General features: G+C 36.7%; 1 protein-coding gene across 1 annotated transcript in view; it reads right to left on the bottom strand.

The window, feature by feature from the left end:
* Positions 1 to 22,479, bottom strand: part of LOC150078371 (uncharacterized) — a 313,332-nt gene that overhangs the window by 232,615 nt on the left and 58,238 nt on the right. Inside the window, exon 4 of the mRNA XM_090384546.1 lies at positions 3,659 to 3,708. Within this exon, the coding sequence (XP_090240672.1) occupies positions 3,659 to 3,708 (50 nt within the window). The remainder of the gene's footprint in view (positions 1 to 3,658; positions 3,709 to 22,479) is intronic.

Raw genomic sequence — 22,479 nt, 5'->3', positions numbered from 1 at the left:
CCAAAATCTTGCTATCTAAATTCAGAATAAACCAAGGATCTTGACTAGGTCTATAAGCTACTTATAAAAATAATTTAATATAACAATTAAGTCAATAAAGCAGCTAAATATAGCTAAAACCTTTGCGTTCACCGGAGCTACAAAACTTGTAAAAAACATGGATTGGATACCCTTACCGATACTAAGCAGTAACTTACAAAATCTCTATCAAAGTTATAATTTAAACTAAGTATCGTAACTGGGAATATAAAGCTACTCTAGAAAATAAATTAATATACCAATTTAAGTCAATAAAACAGCAAAAGTTAAAAAAAAAACCTCTATATTTCCAGAGCCATAAAAACTTCGCCTGCACAAGGCTACTCTCCAAAACGAGTGTTATAAGCTTAATGACTGTGACGAGTATTACGAACAGCTAAACAGAAAAACAGAGTGGGCCAGTAAATCAGAATGTCATATAATGGGGGATTTTAACTTTACAGATGTTTATTGGAATTTGTGTATTGGTTACTCTTATACTAGCAAGACGTTTGCACATTTATTCGATGATTGTTTTCTACAGCAGCATGTTACAGAGGCAACGAGAAGAAGCAATACTCTTGAGCTGGTTTTCAGCAATAGTTCTTCAAGCATTAATAATCTGCAAGTAAAAGACCCACATGGTGACACGGATCACAGTGTACTAATGTGGAATTTAAATAAGGAAATGGCTTTTACTTTTGTAAGGGTGACTATACAGTGGGCTCAGACAGTTTTTAAATTCTATGTAGTGGGATCAACTGATGATGTTACCAAGAGCAAATTCTAAATGGAAAGCAATGATAAAAGCTATTAAGCTTTTCATACCAATTAAGAAATACTGTTCAAGGCTTAGACCCAAACGGATGTCACATGAACTACTGAGACACATGGCAGAGAAGGAAAATGCATGGGATGCATATAAATTATCAGGTGATAGAGAAGCCTATGATATATTTAAAAATTAGAGTGTAATCAAGTCATAAAGGATTTTGGCAAACTAAGGCAGATTATGAGAAGTCTCTGACAAAGAATGAAAAGCAAAGCAGAAAATACTTCTATGTTTATATAAACTGAAAAAAGGAAGGGGTTGAATCACATTTGACCAACTGATGTCAATGGGTTAACTGCTGATGACCCTGCTCAGATTGCTGGCAAATTCAATAGGTATTTTGCATTTACGTTCATACGAGTAATTCTTTAAGAAAGAGAATGTGAGTAGTTTATCAAAATCCACTGGAGGAGCTAATGATTTTTTGAAAATTGAAAGGAAATTGGAAGATAGCTAAACATAAAAGGTGTCTGGGGTGAATGGAATCTATCCAATTATATTAAGGGAGGCAGCAAAGTAGGTAAGCAAACCCTTAACAAAATTATGAGAGCATCCTTGGAAGGTCCCTATGAGAGCATTCAGGGGTAGTCCCTGAATGCTCTCATATCCATATCCTTTATCCATAGCAAGTCAATGCTATGGATAAAGAGATGGTTGAGCACAAGAAGACAGTGGATATCAATGGGCTAATGTTATTAGTGGAGGTCCACCATGGTTCAGTGCTAGGCCCATTGTTGTTTTCAATATTTATTAATGATATTGAGGAAAGTATATCAGGTTTAAGTTTGCAGATGATACAAAGGTTGGCAGAGTGGTTAATGGCAGTAATCAAGGTAAGCTACTGCAACACGATTTATAAAAATTAGGCTGGTGAGCTAAGAAATGGCTGAAGAGTAACATTAAAAATGTAAGGTGCTGCAATGAGTAGAGTAATCCTCAATTAACATATCAACTGTGTGGTAGTACACTCAGCATAGTGGAAAATGAAAAAGACTTGGGGGTAAATGTGCAGTCAGATGTGAAGTTCTCTAAGCAGTGCAAACAGGCTACCAGGAGAGCTCAGAGTTTTGTCAATGATATACAGGAACACTGCTAGCAGGGATAAGGAGATGGTTATGTCTTTGGGTGCAGAGAAGGGCAACAAGAGCAGAAAGGTGCTCTTACAAAGAAAGGCTTTAGTTCTTCAAATTGCAGCATCTGGCAACTGTGAGGTGATCTAATTGAGGTGTTTAAGGCTTTGAGTCTTGAGCAAATTCAATGCTGATGGGGTTCTTGCTCAAATTAAGCACATAAAATTAAAATTGAGGATGGTTGTAGGACATGGGAAGTTTGCTTTCAGCCAGTGGACCGTTGATTGTTGGAACAGCTACCATCTATTGTTGTAGGGGGCAGTTTGAATAAATTCAAGAAGGAACCAGCAAAATCTTGGAGGGAATGGACAGGTGAGGCGGGTAAGTTTTTTTTTTTTTTTAATGCTGTACAAGCTTACTTTCTAACATCATTTGCCACTACTAATATCAACCAAACCTGTAGACCCATTGCTGTCCAATACAAAGAAACTGAAAGCATTCTGTGTATATACTGAACACATGATTTTGATTTTCTGTGCTAAACACAAAACAGACACCTAACAAAGACTTTAAAATCCAAATCAATAAATAAAACACAACATACACACCATTAGAATTTTTTTTTTGGGGGGGGGGAATACTAAGGAGTGAATAGAATTAATTTTAGTCCAAAAACTGGACAAAATACAGGAAACAAAATTAAACTCCTTGAAATCCATAAAAGAAACACATGAATAATGTAAAACAGACAAAAATGTAAAAGCAGCAGTTATGTAACTGGCATGCACTCTGCACACTGGTACAGGCTCACAAGGTACTAATGTGGCCTACATGCTCCTGAAAGAAGCTGGTGTGAATTGTAAGCTATCAAGAATTTAAAATACCCAGACTGCACGTAAGCAAACTTTCACAGATCACAGCCCACAAGGCTATTTCCATCACTTAATTTGTAATGTTATCACATGATCAAACACTGTATCATTCAAATACACGATAGCAAACTTGAGCATTCAGGGATGGAATTCATTGCTGCTATTGTTTAATTTTGCAACAATGCAATTAATACTGTTACCTTAGTTGCATGATATCAGTGTATTGTATGGCTGGTTGCCTGCTTGCTAGGTAAACAATGTTTCTGTGATTTAAAAAAAAAAACATTCAAAACTTGCCTGAAACTGATGGACTAAGCCAAAACAGTCCATTAAAATGTTCTTGTTTATAATCCAGCATGACCACCAGGTCAGTGGAGTTTACAATAAATCATTAATCCAAATGTTAATCATATTTAGCAGTCCTTGAACCCCAGTCCACTCAAAGAGCATGTACTATTGCACTCACACTCCTGACCACTCGTCTATGTCAGGCCTAAGTTCTTTATGAAGAATATTATGGGCTGTTTTTACCTGATAGGATGTATTCAAATGCTGGTCTTTTCCACATGATGGGCTATTTTTTTTTCCTTTTTTTAATGAAAATCCCAAACTTTTTTTTATGAAAATCCCTCACAAGGTACTAATGTGGCCTACATGCTCCTGAAAGAAGCTGGTGTGAATTGTAAGCTATCAAGTGCTATAGGTATTAGAACCTATAGCACTTAGTATTGTGCATGGATTGAAAGTTATTGTATCTACTTTTAACACAAGATGTTAGAGCTCAAATAGATTACATTCAAAATATTTTGAAAAAAAAAAAAAATATATATATATATATATATATAGAATTATTTATTTATACTCACTTTGGTGTTTCCACCTTTTCTAAAAGATCTGAATACTGCAGTGCACAGTTCTATAAAATAAAATGACATAGTATTAATAGTTACAAAATCAATTTCTTTTTTTTCGTATATAAATATGAATAATCAATTTCTTATATAAATGCAAGCTAACCCATTTTCTGATAAGTGAAAACAGGTAAAAATATCTTCTTTGCATCTTATTTACCTACCGATTCAATCAGCTGCTCATAATGACTAATTAATGTCAAGCTTACCATTTTTAAACTTTTGTGAAAGAAATTTTGTTTGTTCACCAGCAAACATTTAGCAATCACAAAGTTATGAGTTATACAAAACAACTAAACAGCTCAGTCAGGCAGAAAAAATGAGCATCAATTACCATGTGTATACAAGATATCATAACTATAAACACTGGTGGATCAATGAATTCAGCCCGAAACATCTTGCTTAAGTATCAAGAACTAATTCGACAAATCCAGTCAACAGTGACAACTAAGAAATCTAGACTGAGAACTAGTGTATTTCACATGTCAATCTGGCAGATGTGAGGGTGAACTGCAAATTTGTTATTTTACAACTGCTGTCTGTATTATTCCAAGGACTGGAATGACTTCTGACAAAGGTTGTTGTTGTTGTTTTGGTTTTTAGGAGCATTAGCAACTAAGGCCATATTGCTCCAGGATATGCAGTGGTCATTCTCTGACCTTTCCGCATCTTCTGTATTTGGTGGTGACGGGCTCAAACCCCGGTCTAATCAAGAAGCATGTGATACGCACTGCTACTCCTGCCCACCTGGCTACGGAGGCGGCCGAAAACAGTTGAGGCGTGGACTCAACGTCTCCAAGTATCTAGACTTCAGTTTTATCTTCAAAAGCTTCATTTTCAGCCCTCTCTGCTGCTACGTTCTCCAATATAAGTGGAGGGCATGGAATCAAGTTATCTCCATGTGGGACTGGTCATATGGCAGATGGAATATTAGACAATGCCCTTCTTACTCTTTGCATTATATCCATCTAAGCAGTTGCTTGTAGGCTACAATCAAATCTTGGGAATTACAAATGGCATAGCCTTCTTTTTACCATTTTTCCACAATCTCATGCTTCAATAGAGGATTGGAAAACTTTATGTGGAGCCCACTGTTTATCTTGGTCACCAAATTACTCCAAAATAAGCACAGTACATATTTTTTTACAAGTTCTATAATATCTTGTCTTTGCTTGAGTACTACATAACTTCCACTAATATAACAAAATAGGTTTGGATTGTTCAAACACTTGCATGAAGACATTTTACTCACTTTTCAGCACAAGTTTGACAAGATAACCTCAAAAATAAACTGAGCTCACACTGATAAAACACAACTTCATGGAGCCCTCAAGGTCAAGAAACCAATGACTGAAGGCAGTGCTGCCAACATGTAAAGATTTAGTTTACAAATTCCCAACATTTACTCTTAACTTAATACAATCAATAATCCAATTCATGACATCAACTTAAGTGACTTGCGAAAAAGCTGAACACGATAAAAAAAAAAAAAAAAAAAACCCGAATAACATTTCTGAAATTAGCAAAAAAAAATAGTTAAACTTAACTATTAGTTTAAAACCATCGAAAACCATGCAGAGTAATGTTATCAACAGTGATTCTTCATGCATTAAGAATCTGCAGGTAAAAGACCCACTAGATGGCAGTGATCACAGTGTATTGATGTGGGATTTACTTAAAGATGTAAGCAACATTAATGATAAAGAGAAAGATTTTTGCTTTCGTAAAAAGGGGTATAGGTCTCAAACAGTTTATAAATTCTACACTGTGGGACCAACTAATGATGCTACCAACAAGAAATTCTAAACGGGAAGCAATCAACTAATGATACTACCAAAAAAAAAATTCTAAATGAGAAGCAATCAGGGAATCACAGAAGCTACTAGACATTTCATATCAAGCAAAAAATACTGTTTAAGGATTAATTCATAAATTTGATGTATGCAAGTCAAATATGGGGAAGAGACTTTTCTACGTAAAACACCAGGTTCTACTGAATTATTAGATTCAAATATCTGGATTAATCATAATCAGAGATTTCAGAGCATACCCAATTCTAATAACTGCTGTGATTTAGAATTTTAACTTATCACTAAATACATTACTTTCTGTTTAATGTATGAAAAAAAGATCTTAAGACAGTTAAGAAGCTACTTGATATCTCCACCACTGGCACTGATTCAATCCACTATGGCCTTAAATTTCCTTCTTTCTTTTATTTTGGATATGATAGTTGATTTATATGATAAAGTGCTACATTCTGGATGTTCCAAGGAAAGTTTTTTGATAGTTCCAGTTCCTAAAATGTCTAATACTCAAAGTTGTGACAGATTTTGATCTCAGTTCAATTTTCTCTCCTTTTCTAAGTAAGGAACTTGGAAAGTTTACTTTTAAACCAATAATCAAGTCAGATATATTTGCAAGTGGGATACAGACCAACCATTCACTATAGGGTAAATAGACGTTCAATTGTCCTGCTTACAACTATTAACTGGAAGCAGGATAATTGAATGTCTACTCACCTTCCTTAATTGCAATGTTACATCTATGCATTAGCATTACTGGAACAGTTCTTCAGCACCTGGTAAGTTTTAATACCTGAAACATACTTGTCCTTTTCTAATGGTTTGAATGGGCAATTTTTGATTTATCTCTTGGTATTTCACAGGAGAGTATCCTGAACACACTTCTTTTTTATACTCTCTTGGTCCCATTTTTGGTAGAAAATTCTGATTTCACCTCTTATGCCAATGACTTAGTTCTGACAGTCTGATCTTCCGCTAATCATCACCTGAATCCCATGTACAGCACAGCAATACAAATTTTTCCAATCTAACTTATCTAGATTGCTTTAGTCTCCAGCTCAATTCCAGAAAGGTGAAATATATGATCTTCAGTCTTTCATTTCATATTTATATTCTAACTCAACTTCTCCCCCTGTTACCTACGTGAGGTTCCTTGGGATTACTATGGACTCTTAAGACTAATTTTCACAGGGCATTTTCCCACAATTAATCAAGCCATTAAAAACTTACTGGACCTTTAACATAAATACTGTAAAGTGTAGGATCAAAATGTGGTTCTAAATATTTTATATTGTATATTCAGCCTCTCTTTATGTATGGATCAACCATCTAGCCCATAATAATACAATCCTCGGGCTTGAGTTTTCGATGTTGAAGTGGCTGGCTGGTACAAGCTTCAACTCAAGCTTCATATGGTGCTATCTCAGATGTCTCTATTAATGTCTTTCTCCTCTATTCAAGCCATTTTACTGTTGAAAATTTATCCAGAGCATTAATCCAGAGAATTTAACACAGTGGACAATATCTTCCCAGCTTCTGCACAGTGGACCTGTGCAGAGGTTGGGCAGATATTGTGCTCCTCTTAGTGCTCATGATAAACAAGAAAAGAGCAAACTGTTTTTTCAATTTTGTCCTTAATCGTTTTTTGCTAGGTAGAATACCGATCCTGATGTGGTATATGAAACAGCAGGTAAGCTTGAAGCAGATGTTGGCCTAGGGCAGCGTTTCCCAAACTGTATTCTGCGGAACACTAGTGTTCCGTGAGATGTGAACGGGTGTTCTGTGAAAATTTTTAATCAATAATTTTAAAAAATAAATAAGTTTTGCATATTTGTAGCGTACACCACTTTTGTATTGTTCTAATTTTTAACATTTTTATTATTTTTTTCAGTTATTAATATTAATTATTAAATTATTTTAAATTAATAATTTTAAAAAATAAATAAGTTTTGCATATTTGTAGTGTACACCACTTTTGTATTGTTCTAATTTTTAACATTTTTATTATTATTTTTTTATTCGATTAATATTTGATTATTAATTGACTGGCATCGATTAATAATCAAATAGACTGCAGAACACTATTTTGGCATGCTCTGCGTAGAGGAGTATGAGAAGTATGCGTAGAGGTAATGATATCTACGAAAAACTAGGAATGTAGTTTCTAATATGCCATTTGTATGCAATTTAGCCTGGAGTATAAGGGTTGAGGGATGGGGGAAGTGAACCGATATCATGTATTGTTCGGTTGGATGAAACAAAATAGCCTTCCGCTGACACATTCTTGCATGCTTATACAGTGCTGGTGGTATGGTGCAGACTAGGGCTTCTTTCCTGGAAATAAGGGATCCCACATTTTTATTGGTTTTTTAATTCCCGGGAATTAAAAAATTACCGGGAACTTTAATTTGTCTTAAATTTATTTTTTTTAATATAATGTTATGCAATAATGAGTTATGAGATACTGATTGTGGATTAAAGTAAAAAAGTAAAGTGCAGCCATTATCAACCCACTGCAGGGTGGAAGCCTCCTCAACAATTCATGCTGAGGGAAATGGACCATAATCTTCCACGCTGGTCCAGTGCGGGTTGGCAGATCGACCATATTCAGCAGTCAGGGGCTTGAACCCCGGTCTACTCAAAGAGTGTGTGCTCCAGGCATCTCATCTATCCCTCAAGTAACACTTGGCAACTAACACCATGGTTGCCAAGTCTCGTGCTTGCTGTATTACCAAATCTACCAAGAATTATTACCAAATTCATATATATATATATATATATATATATATATATATATCTTCTTCTTTAATGCTGCCGAATGGCGTTTGCGACTTCGTTTTGATATTGTTCTCTGTCTAGCGCTGCGTGTAGAATTTGTGCTGTTGTCATGTGAAGCCAGGTGTTGATATTATCTAGCCATGCCATTTTCGGTTTGCCTGGGCGTTTCTTGCCTTCGATCTTTCCCTCCAGGATGAGTGGTAGTAGGTGATATTTTTGTTGGTTCCTAGCGATGTGACCTAGGTATTTGCATTTCCTGCTGATGATGGTTTTGAGCAGGTCCCGTTCCGTGTGCATGTCCTGCAGGGCCTTTACGTTGGTTATCTTGGCTGTCCACGGGATTTTCAGCATTCTTCGGTAGAGCCACATTTCGAAGGCCTGGAGCTTTTTTGTAGTGGCTGATGTTAGAGTCCAGGTTTCTACACCGTAGAGCAGTATTGGCCAGATGTAGCATTTCAATGTGCGTAATTTGAGCATGATGTTCAAGCTTCTGTCGGTGAGGAGGGTTTTCCACTTGGTGAATGCCTGCCTGGCTTGTTCAATTCTGCTTTTGATTTCAGCCTCATGGTTCAGCTGGTCATCAATGAGTACTCCGAGGTACTTGAAGCGGTGTATTTGCTCTAATTTTTCATTGTTTAGTTTGATCGTGATTTTGCTTGCAGTCCTGCTGACCTTCATCACCTTTGTTTTCTTTTTGTTGATTCGTAGCCCCCATGCTTGGCTTTCTATGTCCACTTCATTCAAGATGGTCTGTAAATCTTGTTCTGAATCTGCTATTAGTGCTGTGTCATCGGCATATCTTAAGTTATTGATATAGTGTCCGTTAACTTTTACGCCGATGTTCTTGTCAGCCAGTGTTTGGTCGAAGATCATTTCTGAATAGATGTTAAAAAGAATGGGAGATAATGGGCAGCCTTGCCGGACGCCTTTTTTTATTGGAATTGGGTCTGTCGGGTCGTTGTCATAGCGAAGCCGGGCTGTTTGATTCCAGTAGAGAGTTGTAATAAAGTTGATATCATTGTTTTCAAGCCCAAGTTTTCTCAGTCGGTCAATTAGACGGTCGTGGTCTACTGAATCGAAGGCTTTCTCGTAATCAATAAAACATATATACACGTCTTTTTGATGTTCATAGCACCTTTGTAGCAATATTTGTAAACAGAAAATTGCTTCTCTGGTGCCTAGTCCCCTGCAGAATCCGAACTGTGTGATTCCTAGTGCACTTTCGCACTTACATCTTATCCTTTGCTGAATCACCTTGAGGAAGACTTTTAGCACCTGGCTCATTAGACTGATCAGCCTGAAGTCTTCGCATTTCCGGCTGGTAGCCTTTTTTGGTAGGGCCACGAAGATGGATTGGAGCCATTCGGATGGAATGTCATTGTTGTTTAGATTTGATTGAACCATTTCGTTAGTTGTTGGATGTTGCTGTAGTCTAGTTGTTTCAGCAGTTCCACATGAATCTGATCAGGTCCACAGGCCTTGCCTGGCTTTGTTATTCGGATGGCATGTTCCACTTCAGACGTTAATATGTGGAGATTGTCTTCCTGTGTTTGTTGTTGCATTTCTGCCGGTTTTCTGTTGGTGCCGAACAGATTGTATGTATGTGTATATACATATATATATATATATACATATATACATACATATACATACAGGGTGTCTCAAAAATATTGGTACAAACGTTTAGGGGAGGTAGGTAACATCGAAAGGAATGTGAATCACTTAGGAACCCATAACCGGAAACGTCACCGTAAGTCAGTAGATGGCACTGTTCATCAGTTCGCGAGAGGGAAAATTTTAATGTTTTGTTCACGGATGAAGCTTATTTCACTCGAAAAGGCTTATTCAATCAGCACACTGCTCGTATGTGGGCTCACAACGGCCCACACGATGTGCGCCCCCATGCGGCACAACATCGCTTCAATGTTGTGGGCAGGTATGGTCTGGTGACTGCTTAGTCGGCCCATACCTGTTACCATCCCGCATGAACTCCGCTAAATATCGGATCTTTCTTGAACAAGTTCTACCAGGGTCACTTGACGATGGTCCAGCAAATGTGAGACGTAACATTTGGTTTCAACATGACAGGGCTCCTGCCCATTATGAAAGGTGTGTTCATGACCATTTAAACAGGCATTTTGGGCATCGATGGATTGGCTGTGGTGGACCCGTGGTCCAACACTCACCTAATTTATCGAGCCTTGATTTCTTTCTTTGGGGAGCACTCAAATCTATCGTGTATGAATCGCCTCTGAAGACGGAAATGGATCTCGTGGCGAGACTTGTCTGCACTGCTGCTGCTGTCAAAGAAACTCCAGGTGTGTTCGACCGTGTCGGCCAATTCATGCTGTGTCAGTGTCACGTCTCATGGTGGAACCTTCAAGCATCTGTTGTAACATCATGAAATGCATCCATCTCATACTCCATTGTTAATATTATCAAATAAATGTTTGCCACTAATTACTGTCTTCTGTCATTTCTGCTTCTTGTGCCTCAGCTACTACTTTCCCGTGACGTTTCCGGTTATGGGTTCCTATGCGATTCACATTCCTTTAGATGTTACCTACCTACCTCCCCTAAACATTTGTACCAATATTTTTGAGACACCCTGTGTGTGTGTGTGTGTGTGTGTGTGTGTGTGTGTGTGTGTGTGTGTGTGTGTGTGTGTGTGTGTATCCAATATTTCAATTTAATAAAATAAAACATAAGCCAGTAGTATGGCAAAAACTAATTATTTATTTATTTATTCATTTTATTATAATTTAATTTATGTTAATATTTAATATAATTCAATGATAGTATATATATATATATGTATATATTACACTGAATTCACTCTGCTAGCCGCAGTCCGCACAACACACAAAACTGCATACATAATATGTTCGAGTACATATTGCGGTATCCTATGATATGTAAGCAAACAGGAATGCTAACTGTTAGTCAGTCTTATGAATAGAATAGAATAATGAAATGAATTTGACTTTGTAGGATTTAAAATTTCATACTTGTTATATTACTTTATTATTACTACCAAATATCACCATTTTCATTACCAGAATACCAAATGATTTATCTTTATTAACAAACAAATTTTTAATTACAGTCAGTCCTCGTATAGCACGATAGTTGTGTTCCTAGAAACCCTCGTGCAATGCAAAATCGTGCAATATAAACAACAGGCCCTATGGGAAAAACAGGGTTAGGTGCCGACCACCCAAGGTTGAACACACATTTGTAATCAAAACATTACCAAACACAATAAATAATCGTAATAAAATACGTAATACGTAAGTATTTTATTACAACTATTATGTAATAAAATATTGCTAATGCTTTTGCTTCTATCATAAGCAAACTTGTTTTTCGTTTGATTTTCAATCCAAACAGATGACAGCCGTTCCATCTCTTCCAATTCTTTGTGCCTTAATCTAATGGATTTTAATTACACTTTGAGTTGTTCCTGCTATGAAAGTTATTTTTATTTTCTCTGCATTCTTTGAAATTCTCGGCCTTGCCTCATTTAGGTCTGTAGCACGTGCAATATCACATGGTCTTTCATTTCGCTCAAAGTGTTTCACAATTTCATATTTTTTCTCTATCGACAGAGGCAGACTGGCCATAAACCTTACCAGGGAAACCCCAGTGGGCCACCGGAGACCGGTGTGATTTTGGCCATAAACCATAGTATGAGGCCACTATAAATTTTCCTGGGTAAGAATTTTATGATCCAGTCCACCTCTGTTTATCTATATTGCTTTTCTTTTTCTCTCTGAATCTGCAGTGTCTTCACCAGGATGCTTCCTTTTCACACCTTTTAAGTATTTTACTAATTTTTAGGGAATAAAGCACAATTACAAAACGAGGAGGCACGCTTGATACACATAAACAAAGCTGCACGCGTGTAGCAACTGAATAAACAACACCGTAAAGGCAGAGATACACTATTAACACCTCACATTTTACTAAGCACATTTCTAGGGGGTTACTACCATAAAACAATAACAACAATTTCCAGTTGCATTTCGGCTAGTGGAATCTGTTATAAACTGGTAGTAAACTCGATCTAATTGCATTTGCGATAATACCTATAGCTGGAATTGTGTGGGTTTTTACGTTATTATGGTGAAATGTGTTTTCCCTTCATTGATATAAAAAACATAAATACATTTTCAGAATCTTCTCTTGATTCCTAACGTGTTGCGTTCGGTTGGGGTGATTCTGCGTCCGACTGCCATTACTTGTAAACACAGAGGCGAATCGTGCATAAGCGAATTCGGTTCGTGTTATATAAGATATCGTTCCCCTATTTATAAATCATGTATGGTCGAATTTGTGTAGTGTAAACACGTGTTATACGAGGACTGACTGTACCAAATTCCTGCCATTTGGTAATTGATGCCCTGCAAGATATTGTTTCAACCCTGCAGCTAGTAAAAATTGGTGCAGAGAAATTATGCAGCTATGCTGCAACTCTGCTAACTGCTGAAGGAGTATTTGCTTTCATTATTAATGAGTTACAAGACAACAAAAGTCAGAATTTGCCAAGAAGATGAAAAACTCTTTGGTGGGCCTGCTTCAGTATTTAAGTATTGGGGAAAATTATGTGAATTCTGCAGTGGCCCCTGGCATCCCATTGTTACCAAACAAAGAATCATTATTTGAATATGCTAAGATGACACTGATTAGACTTTTCAATGAAGACGAATCTCCATCTAGCCCTAACTCTTCACAATCAGTAGAGGAAGAAAATCAAGAAAAATTCGCAACCCACGAGTCCGATGACATTGTGAGACAAGTTAAAAGCAGCAATTCAATCTAAGGCAAAACTTGTGCAATCTTCAACTTTTAAGCCTGGTTTTGAAGCCAGAATTGCAATTGTTCGAAGCAACTGGGGACAGAGTTTCCAACATTTTGCATTTAGTTGATTCACTAAAAATCATTCCACCACCCTCTGTTGAATCGGAGAGAGCATTTTCTGCAATCGGTTTATTTATCACAAAGTTGAGAACTAGCCTTAGTGATAGGAGAGTTGATGCTGTGTTTTTTAAGAATTATTATCAAAATACATAAAAAAAATTTCATTTTTGATCGTAAATTTTGAAATTTTAAATAAAAAGGCTTCAATTTTTAAAAGAAGGTTAATTTTTTGTTATTTTTTCACAAAGAAATTTATTTTAGTTGTAAATAAAGAAATATGATGTTCTAGTCTTTCTTTGTTTCCTGTAAATAGTTTAATTTTTAAATATATAACCATTCCCAAGATCCCGGGAATCAGTAAAATTTCCCAGGAAATCCTGGGAAGAAAAACTCTGTATATTTGAGAAGCCCTAATGCAGACTGTCTTCGCAATTATGAGATTAGTTCTGTAGTAGTTCAGAAAACTAGTAAGCATAACTAAACTCACTTCCCTGTATAAATATTTTTTTTGATAATTATCAGTATTTTGAAATATTGTTATTAAAATAAATAATCATGAATTTGTGGTTTAAAAAAGGAACTTTAAAACGAGAAACACGTACTTCTAATACTGCAACTGTGGTCGATGAAAATGAACACAATACTGTCACACTTCAAAGTGAGGATGAATGATTGCAGCCTTTTGTTCCCCAAAAATCTGAAGTGAACAAACAGGAACCAACTAATAAAAGGCCAAAACAAAAGTATGATGACAGTTATTTGAATTTCGGCTTTACATGTGTTGGAAATAAAGATGCTCCTGATGCACAGTGCATCGTATGTAAAAAAAATATATTAACAAACAGTTCTTTGGCTTCACTAAACTTGTGTTCTGTAAATATATAAGTATTCTGTAAATATATTGTGAGATGAAAAGTGTTCCATGACTAAAAAAGATTGGGAAACGCTGGCCTAGGGAACTGCTGAAAGTCGTCCTTGCCATATTCAGCTGTAATGGTTATTTTATTAGACATTTGCTTATTTTTTATTTTATTTAATTTTTTTGCTTTTTAATTATACTGAACTTTTCTCTCATCCTTGAATGTGAATTTCTCTTTTTTTTTTTTTTTATGCCTGTAAATTCCTCTATTCATTTGTACCAGGGTTAAATTACTATTCATTTAACCAGTTTGTCTTTATTTTTATTTTAGCAGTAACGTGAGATTATATATATAAAACTGTACTAATGCTATTTTTACTGTACATAAAAAACATTTATAATGATACCTCACACAAATGTCTCTGTGCACATCTCTCACTGGTGTCACTAATTGTGAATGACAAAGAAAGTGGCCTTTACTAATTTACTATTTTGGTTCATGTTTCTAGATGACTGGCAATGCAAGTTAAAGGATGTGACACTGCATACATTTATTTTCTTTAAAAAATAAATTTTTAAATATTAAATTTTAATAAACTAACTTTTTTATTAACTTTTGCAGAAATTTGCCTTTAGCCAGCGGGTGGTTGGTTGGTGGAACAGACTTCCATCCCTTGTGGTGGAGGTTGATAGCCTAAATAAGTTTAAGGCTCAGCTGGACAGGTATTTTGAACGAACAGAGGGGTGAAGTGGAAGTGTTTTTTTTTTTTTTTTTTTGGCTGATGCTGCATAAGCTTGCTTTCTTGCATCAAATGCCTCTACTAATGCTAATGCTAAAATGCTAATGCTTTTACTGACTTACAAATTGAAATAGGGTATCATCCCTGGACCACATGCACTGCACTGGAAGTGAAAAACTTTTAAAGTTTGCTTTTTTATGGCTAACTGAACAATTATGGCAAACTATTCTTGGGTGCTTATTACAGCTGTATTCATTAACAAAAATATGAAGAAATTAGCAGAATTTTTAAATTCTGCTAATTTTGCTATTTTTTTGCAACTACATTATTGGAAAACTACATTATTGTAAAAAAAAAGATGGAAAAACTCTACATTACACTCTGTTTTATGGCAGAGTGAGGTGGAGAAAGGGTCAGTTGTTGTTGTTGTTATTTGGTTTTTAGGAGCGTTAGCAACTAAGGCCATATTGCTCCGGTCATTCCCTTGACCTTTCCCGCATCCTCAGTATTTGGTGGTAACGGGCTCATACCCCGGTCTAATCAAGAAGCATGTGCTACGCACTCTGCTCCTTCCCACCTGGCTACAGAGGCGCCTGTTTTTTTTTTTTTTTTTTTTTAGGAGCATTAGCAACTAAGGCCATATTGCTCCGGGGATATGCGGTGGTCATTCCCTGACCTTTCCACATCCTCCGTATTTGGTGGTCACAGGCTCGAACCCCAGTCTAATCAAGAAGCATCTACTATGCACTGCCCACCTCGCTACAGAGGCGCCTGAAAGGGTCAGAGAGAGAAACAAAAAGACATTTTCCATTATAATCCAGGATTATAATTAATTTGTCCAAGGATGAGTAATCCATAAGATATCACTAATGAAAATGGCACTGATGGAAACCATACTGGCAATCATTGATTAGATGGAAGGATTCTAGAGAGAGAATATAAGATAGTGATAGTTGATGGATGTTTCCATTACTCTGGAAAGAACTGAGGTTAGTGCAGTGAGATAACTGTAAAAGGAAGAAGCACACACCCACATTAACTGATGTTTTAACCAATATGCATCTCGGCCCAACTTAGGGAGGAAATCTTCACCATAATTCTGGATTTGTCCAGTGTCCCTCAAATAGGTTCAGAGCCTTTCTGAAACTCCATCGTCCCATGGAGTGGAATCCTCAGTTTATTCTGAGTATAACTGTATAAAGAAAGAGAGAGAGAGAGAACCCATATTTTGGAATACTGTTTACTATTTAATACTTGCAGTCTATGCAAAACAGGGTGACATTTCCTGTTTTAATACTACTGTACATTCAATAAACTTTGTGAACTAGTGAGTCATTTTAACTTTACTTTAAACATACTGAGAAACATTATTTTAACATTACTCAGAGTGTGTGTGTGTGTGTGTGTGTGTGTGTGTGTGTGTGTGTGTGTGTGTGTGTGTGTGTGTGTGTGTGTGTGTGTGTGTGTGTGAGAGAGAGAGAGAGAGAGAGAGAGAGAGAGAGAGAGAGAGAAGCAATAAAAATGTACGTTTGATGGTAGTTGTGGAATTTTACCTTAGTTGTGTGAGGAATTAAATCTATTTTTTGTTTCCACAAACTAAGTTTCTACTTAAGGAAGAGATTAAATCAAAGCTGTTCAGTTTTTCTCTCATATTTAATACTATTTTGCCAATCCAAATTAACAGACAAAAGATACAAAAATTGTTAGTAAAATCCAAGTATAATTGACAATGCAATTCACAGCCTTTAAGTACTCTGACTACAAGAATTTACTAATGAGTATTGTATAGTTCATTAAGGCATTTTACCATGCAATAAACTCAAAGAAGCAAATCAAGTTTACAAAATGGCAGCATTACTATAACAGCTAATAATAATCTTTAATAATCCAAAGTTGAGTACATAAAATCAACCAGAAGACCCCAGAGCCTAGTTCAGCAGAGCCTTAACATACAAGGGAAACAAATCAAATTATTAAAGATTATTAGTATTCCTGCTCTTATTCTCCCTGATTGGTAGCATTACCCATCATGGGTTGGAGCCCATGATGGGTAATGTACACAGGGTGGTTGTTATGTCTAGTGTTACTGCTGATTGAGGAACTCTCTGACTATCCTACAGGTGTTCAGGATTGCAACTTTATGAAGTTCCTTGTAGGTGTTCTCTGGAATTATTCTATTATATGTATTAATTATATTAATACATATAATACAACTGGAATATCACTGGAAAGAATCAGTAGCACTGGTATGCCTACCTGTCTACCGAATCAAAGTTGATTGAGAATAATTTTTGTGTAATTTTATAAGCTGGTATGTTAATTAGATAAATGACATTCATTTTTATTTATTGAAGGCATTACTAAATCCAATAAATGAGTACATTGCCAAATAGAAATGAATTTTATCTACCATCAGGGCTCTTTCTCCTACTGCATCTGCTATGACGTTTCCCTTAATAATAACTGGTAGCATATGGCTAGGACGCTTACTGCTCAAATTCTTACAGTCAGAGCTACTTCCCTTCTGCACCGTTATGACCTTTTTTGGAGCCCACATTTGCAGTGGCAAAGTAATGCATCAAATTTTCACCACCAACAGCATAAGAGCATACCTACATTTTAATGTGTTCTTCCACGTAGGACCATTGTTAAAATATTTCCGAGCAGTAACTGTAATTTTGTTCAGAACTGTTCTTCGTGTGAAAGTCAAGTGGAACCTGTTTAAATGGAAACAGATGTACTGTTTCCATTTAAACAGGATCAAAGATGTAATTTTGGTGCCTTAAACTTTGAATTACAGGTTTTACAACAAAGAAGTTCTGATTTAAGTGTGCATCATTCCTGACACTGTAGCTGGTTCTTCTGCACATATCATGGTCAAGTTTCGTGGCAAATTTTTACAGCCCACTGTGCTCATTAACTGCAAAGAGAATTACAATAAGCAGTGTCAAAACTTTTACAAATACAAGAGGAAATCTAGCTTTTTCTGTTATTTTATGCAGGGCATCCCCTTAGGTCTTTGAGAAAAATTTTTAAGTATTACATGAGCCTCCGTCAAATGCAATTTTCATAAAAAAAAGTCAGATGCACTTTTCCATGGCTGATGTTGTCACAATGATGAAATCTGATCAATAGCCCAAGAGGATAAATCTAGAATTAAAACAAAATAATTTTAAAAAATAAAAATAAATAATCATAATAATAACCACATCACCTCGATAACAGTGGTGCAACACTGGAGGCCATCCACAGAGCTGTATACTGTGCTGCCATAGCAACCACTAGGATTAATGGAAAAGAAACAAGAGACTAGCAGTAGAAAAATTGAAAAATGAAGGAAACAGCAGCTTAGGAAAGAAGACTTCTGCAGAAGATAGAATTAAGAGTCAAGACAGGCCAATTGACCCAGTACCAACAGGGTAATGGGAGTAAGAAATTAAATGGAAAAGTAAAGAGCATCCTCAAGAGGGAGAGACAGTCCACAGAAAACATAAGACCAAAAATCAGAGAATAGGAGAATGCTTAGACATACTGAAGCAGAACCTCCTCGCACTCAGGAAGGGACTACACTGATACAAAGTGAGCTCTCAGAGAAAAATAAATCGAATCTTCGATGGAAACCAAAGAACCTTCTACAGAAGTCTCAGAGAAAAATGGAAAGACAGAAACAGACCACCTGATCAGAAGACTATTGAGGAGTTCTGAGGAAACATATGGCACAGTGAAGTAAGACATAACAGCCGAGCCCCCTGGACATAACCAGAATGGAAAAAACTCAAGAACATACAAGAGATGAGAGTGGGAGATTTGGGAGGAAGAAGTACAATAGTCAATCAGGAACTCCCACAGCTGGTGAACCCCACGTCCATAACTACAGGTACAAGAAGCTCACTTGCACACACAAGCACCTAGCAGAGCAGTTCACCTGAATGATAAGGCACCCAGAAACAATCCCAGAGTTTTTTCACTCAAGGAACCACATATCTGAAGGCCAAAGATCAAGATACAAGAAACCTGGAAAAATACAGGCCAATCACCTGTCTCCCAAAAGATGTACAAGATCCTAACCAGATGCATAACCAAGAAAATATCAGACCACTCGGAGAGCCAGAACATAATGGCCCAACAGCAGAAAGGATGCAAGTAGATGAGCAAAGGATTCAAGGAGCAGTTAACCATACATGCCGCAATTATAGAGCAAGCTTACAAGAAGCACCGCAACCTGTACATCGATTGCCACAAGGTCTTTGACTCCGTGCCTATGAGGCATGGACACGAAGTGGCTAAGGGTGGTGCCCTGATCCTACTGTGGTTCTGTTCTAGCACTCAACCTGCCATCCATCATGCTCAACAATAGCAAGTATGGATATATCCTCAAAAAAGGAAGGAAAAACTTGTACACCCTCTCCCACCTGACGTACGTGGATGACATCAACGTACATCAGGTGGGACGTACGTGGATGACATCATGCCCTATGCAGCAACTGAGATGCAACTCCAGCAACTATTGTAAGTCACCAACGAATTCAGCAATGATATCAGGATGGAATTTAGTCTAGACAAATGCAGACCCACGAATTGCATCAGGGAAAATTAGTTAGACAAAACTACCAGCTGCAGACTGGTAAAGAGATTAAAGAGATCGAAGCCATGACAGGGATAGAGACCCACAAATACCTGGAGATGATGCAGGCTCAGCAGTTAGAGCACAAGGAAATCAAGGCCTTCCTTGCCGATAAATACCATCAGACACTCAAAAACCTGATCAAAGCAGAACACAGTTAAAGTCATAAACACCTATACAGGCCTGGTACAAACATACTCCTTTGGGATCATAGATTGGACTAACACCGAGCTGGAAGATATCATGAGAAAGACAAGGAAAATGATGACAGAGCCACCAACACCCACCCGAAGTCAGCCATAGAGAGACTGACAATAGCTCAGAAAGAGGGAGGAAGGGACCTGATAGACCTCATCAGGCAACAAAAAACAGCGACAGCTAAAAGAAAGATTACTTCCAGAAAAATGCAGCAGCACTACAAGGCCATAAGAAAGAAAGACAAGTGGCATACCCCAATCAACCTAAATGAAGAGTCCCCTCCTATCCAGACAGCACAAACGAAGCTAGAAAGATGAGCAAAAAAGACACTCCAGAGTAGACACTACAATAAACTCCATGAAGATCACATAGATAATATGGCTCGGGAGCAGGCCGCCCTTCCCTGAGACAAAGGGATTCCAAGGCCAGGTAACCAACACCAGAAACTAGAACTTTACTGCAAAGAAGTTCCGATTTAAGTGAGGGAAAAAAAGTTAAGAGAAAAAGCAACCAGCTGTTTGAAAGTGGTGGGTAGCTTTTTTTGCCATGACACTATTTCTGCACACTCCATACTCTTCATTCAAGAAGATCTACTGGTTCACTGTTAAAGACTTCCAGTAATGCTTACAGATGTGGCTAGAACGCCAAGAGTCCAGAGTGTCAGATGACGCCACCTGGCCTCAGAAATGATTCAACACATCATTGCAGGATGCAAAGTGATCACTCAGACTGAGTATAGTCGTCGACACAACCAGGCAGCCAGAATAATTCATCAGAGGCTAGCAAGGAAATAACAGGTTATCAAAGAAAGTGAACCATATTACAAGTACGAACCCCAGGCAGTACTAGAAACTCCAATCCACAAGCTGTACTGGGACCATGCCACAATAACGGATAAGACAATCCCGCACAATAGACAGGGCATAACCCTTGTGGACAAGAAGAAAAAGGCTACCTATCTGACTGACATAGTGGCACCAAACACAGTCAATCTCCAGAAAATCCATGAGGAAAAGATCAAGTACACAAACCTAAGGCAGGAGATCAAAGAGATGTAGCATATGTAACAAGTAATGACCATCTCAATCATCGTGTTAACCACCGGTACGGTGCCAAAGGCCCTACATAACAGCCTAGCAGCAATAGGTCTCCCAGAGAACACCCACAGGGAATTTCAAACAGTCACAATCCTCTACACCTGTACATAGAGAGTTCCTCAACCAGATATAACAACCATCCCGAGTACTTGGTAGCAGTACCCGTCACGGGGTGGAACCCCCAAATCAGGGAGTAATAAAACAAGCACAACAATAATAATAATTATTGAAAAAGAAAACAAGAAAAAAAATAACAAAATTTACTGGGTCATTAATGATGGGTGTTTTTATTCCACATTGATCATTCTCCAAAAATAAGTGATCATAATCATTTTTTTTTTTAGAATAATGTTTTTAAAGCATCACTGAAAAGTAAACGAACAAAAAATCTAACAAAGCAGTATTTGTATAATCAACTTGTCTTTTCAACTCTTGAATATACTCATTGCATTTTAAATAAATTCATTTTTCTTCATATACAAGAATTTTTATTTAGTTTGAAAACTGGTAAACTCGCTCAATTTACTGAAAATGAAACTTTCTTTGCCATTAGTGTCAAGAACAGCAAAAATAAAAGTCTGTGCTACGGACCTGATAGACAGCTGGAAAAAACAATGAAAATCACTGGGTTCAATGAGCACTTGGTGTTAACAATTCCAACATAATAAAATTCATTTTTGTTAAGCATTACTTTAGGTACAGAACTTGTATAATATTCTCCTCTCAAGCTTCTGTTGTTAATCTTTTCATAAACAGCCAAGGTAAAATTTCCCAACTCCAATCTAACATATTTTTTCAACTGCAATCAAACACTGGGCATTTTTCTGCCCACTATAATACTCTACTAGTCTAAAGTGATTTGAGTCTAAAGTGATGTGTCACTGGCTAACATACTGTAATTATCAAGAAAAGTATGTGTTTGTTATAAAATTTACAGAAAGCAATAACACAAGAAGAGTAATATTACTTCTTTTTTTTTGTGTGTGTGTGGGGATTACAAGTTTTAAATGGTAAATAATATTATCCCAATACATGGATACTTTCTCTCTTTAGTGGGTATGTACAATTATATAAAATAAAAAACAACACTTGTTTTAACATAATATAAAACAAACTGAGTGACTAATAATGGTGGCAAAAACAAAACTTAGCAATCATGTTATAGCGGCCAAGAAATTTATTGAATTTCTTCAGTGCACAACTATTATCTTCCTCACACTGACAAGTCAACATGTGAATATAATATTGCAAGTAGGTATCAACAATGTCTGCAAACTATTTGCAGACATTGTTGATACCTACTTAGTAATGGTAGCAAAAACAATACTTAGCAATCCTGTTATCACATATGAGAAATTTTTTTATTTTCTCCACAGCATAATTGTTATGTTTCTCATATTGATTAAATTAATGTGTTATGTGTCTACTCATGAATGTCTACCACAACAAAACTAAAAGATTATTAATAATTTAAATGAGAATTACAAAAAAAAATTCTGCATAGCATTTTGTCAGTAACAGAGTAACTGACAAAAATCTCTTGATTAATTAATACCAAGATGCTCCATATTTGAACTGGAACATGTTTAAATCGAAACAGATGTATTTTGGTGCCTTAAACTTTGAATTACAGGTTTTACTGCAAAGAAGTTCCGATTTAAGTGAGGGAAAAAAAGTTAAGAGAAAAAGCAACCAGCCGTTTGAAAGTAGTGGGTAGCTTTTTTTGCCATGACACTATTTCTGCACACTCCATAC

Source organism: Mastigoproctus giganteus, chromosome 11, assembly GCF_048544385.1.
Source record: "Mastigoproctus giganteus isolate SK-2022 chromosome 11, ASM4854438v1, whole genome shotgun sequence".
NCBI lineage: Eukaryota > Metazoa > Arthropoda > Arachnida > Uropygi > Thelyphonidae > Mastigoproctus > Mastigoproctus giganteus.
Note: the sequence above shows the minus strand (reverse complement) of the source record. Positions and strands in the feature narration are given on the sequence as shown.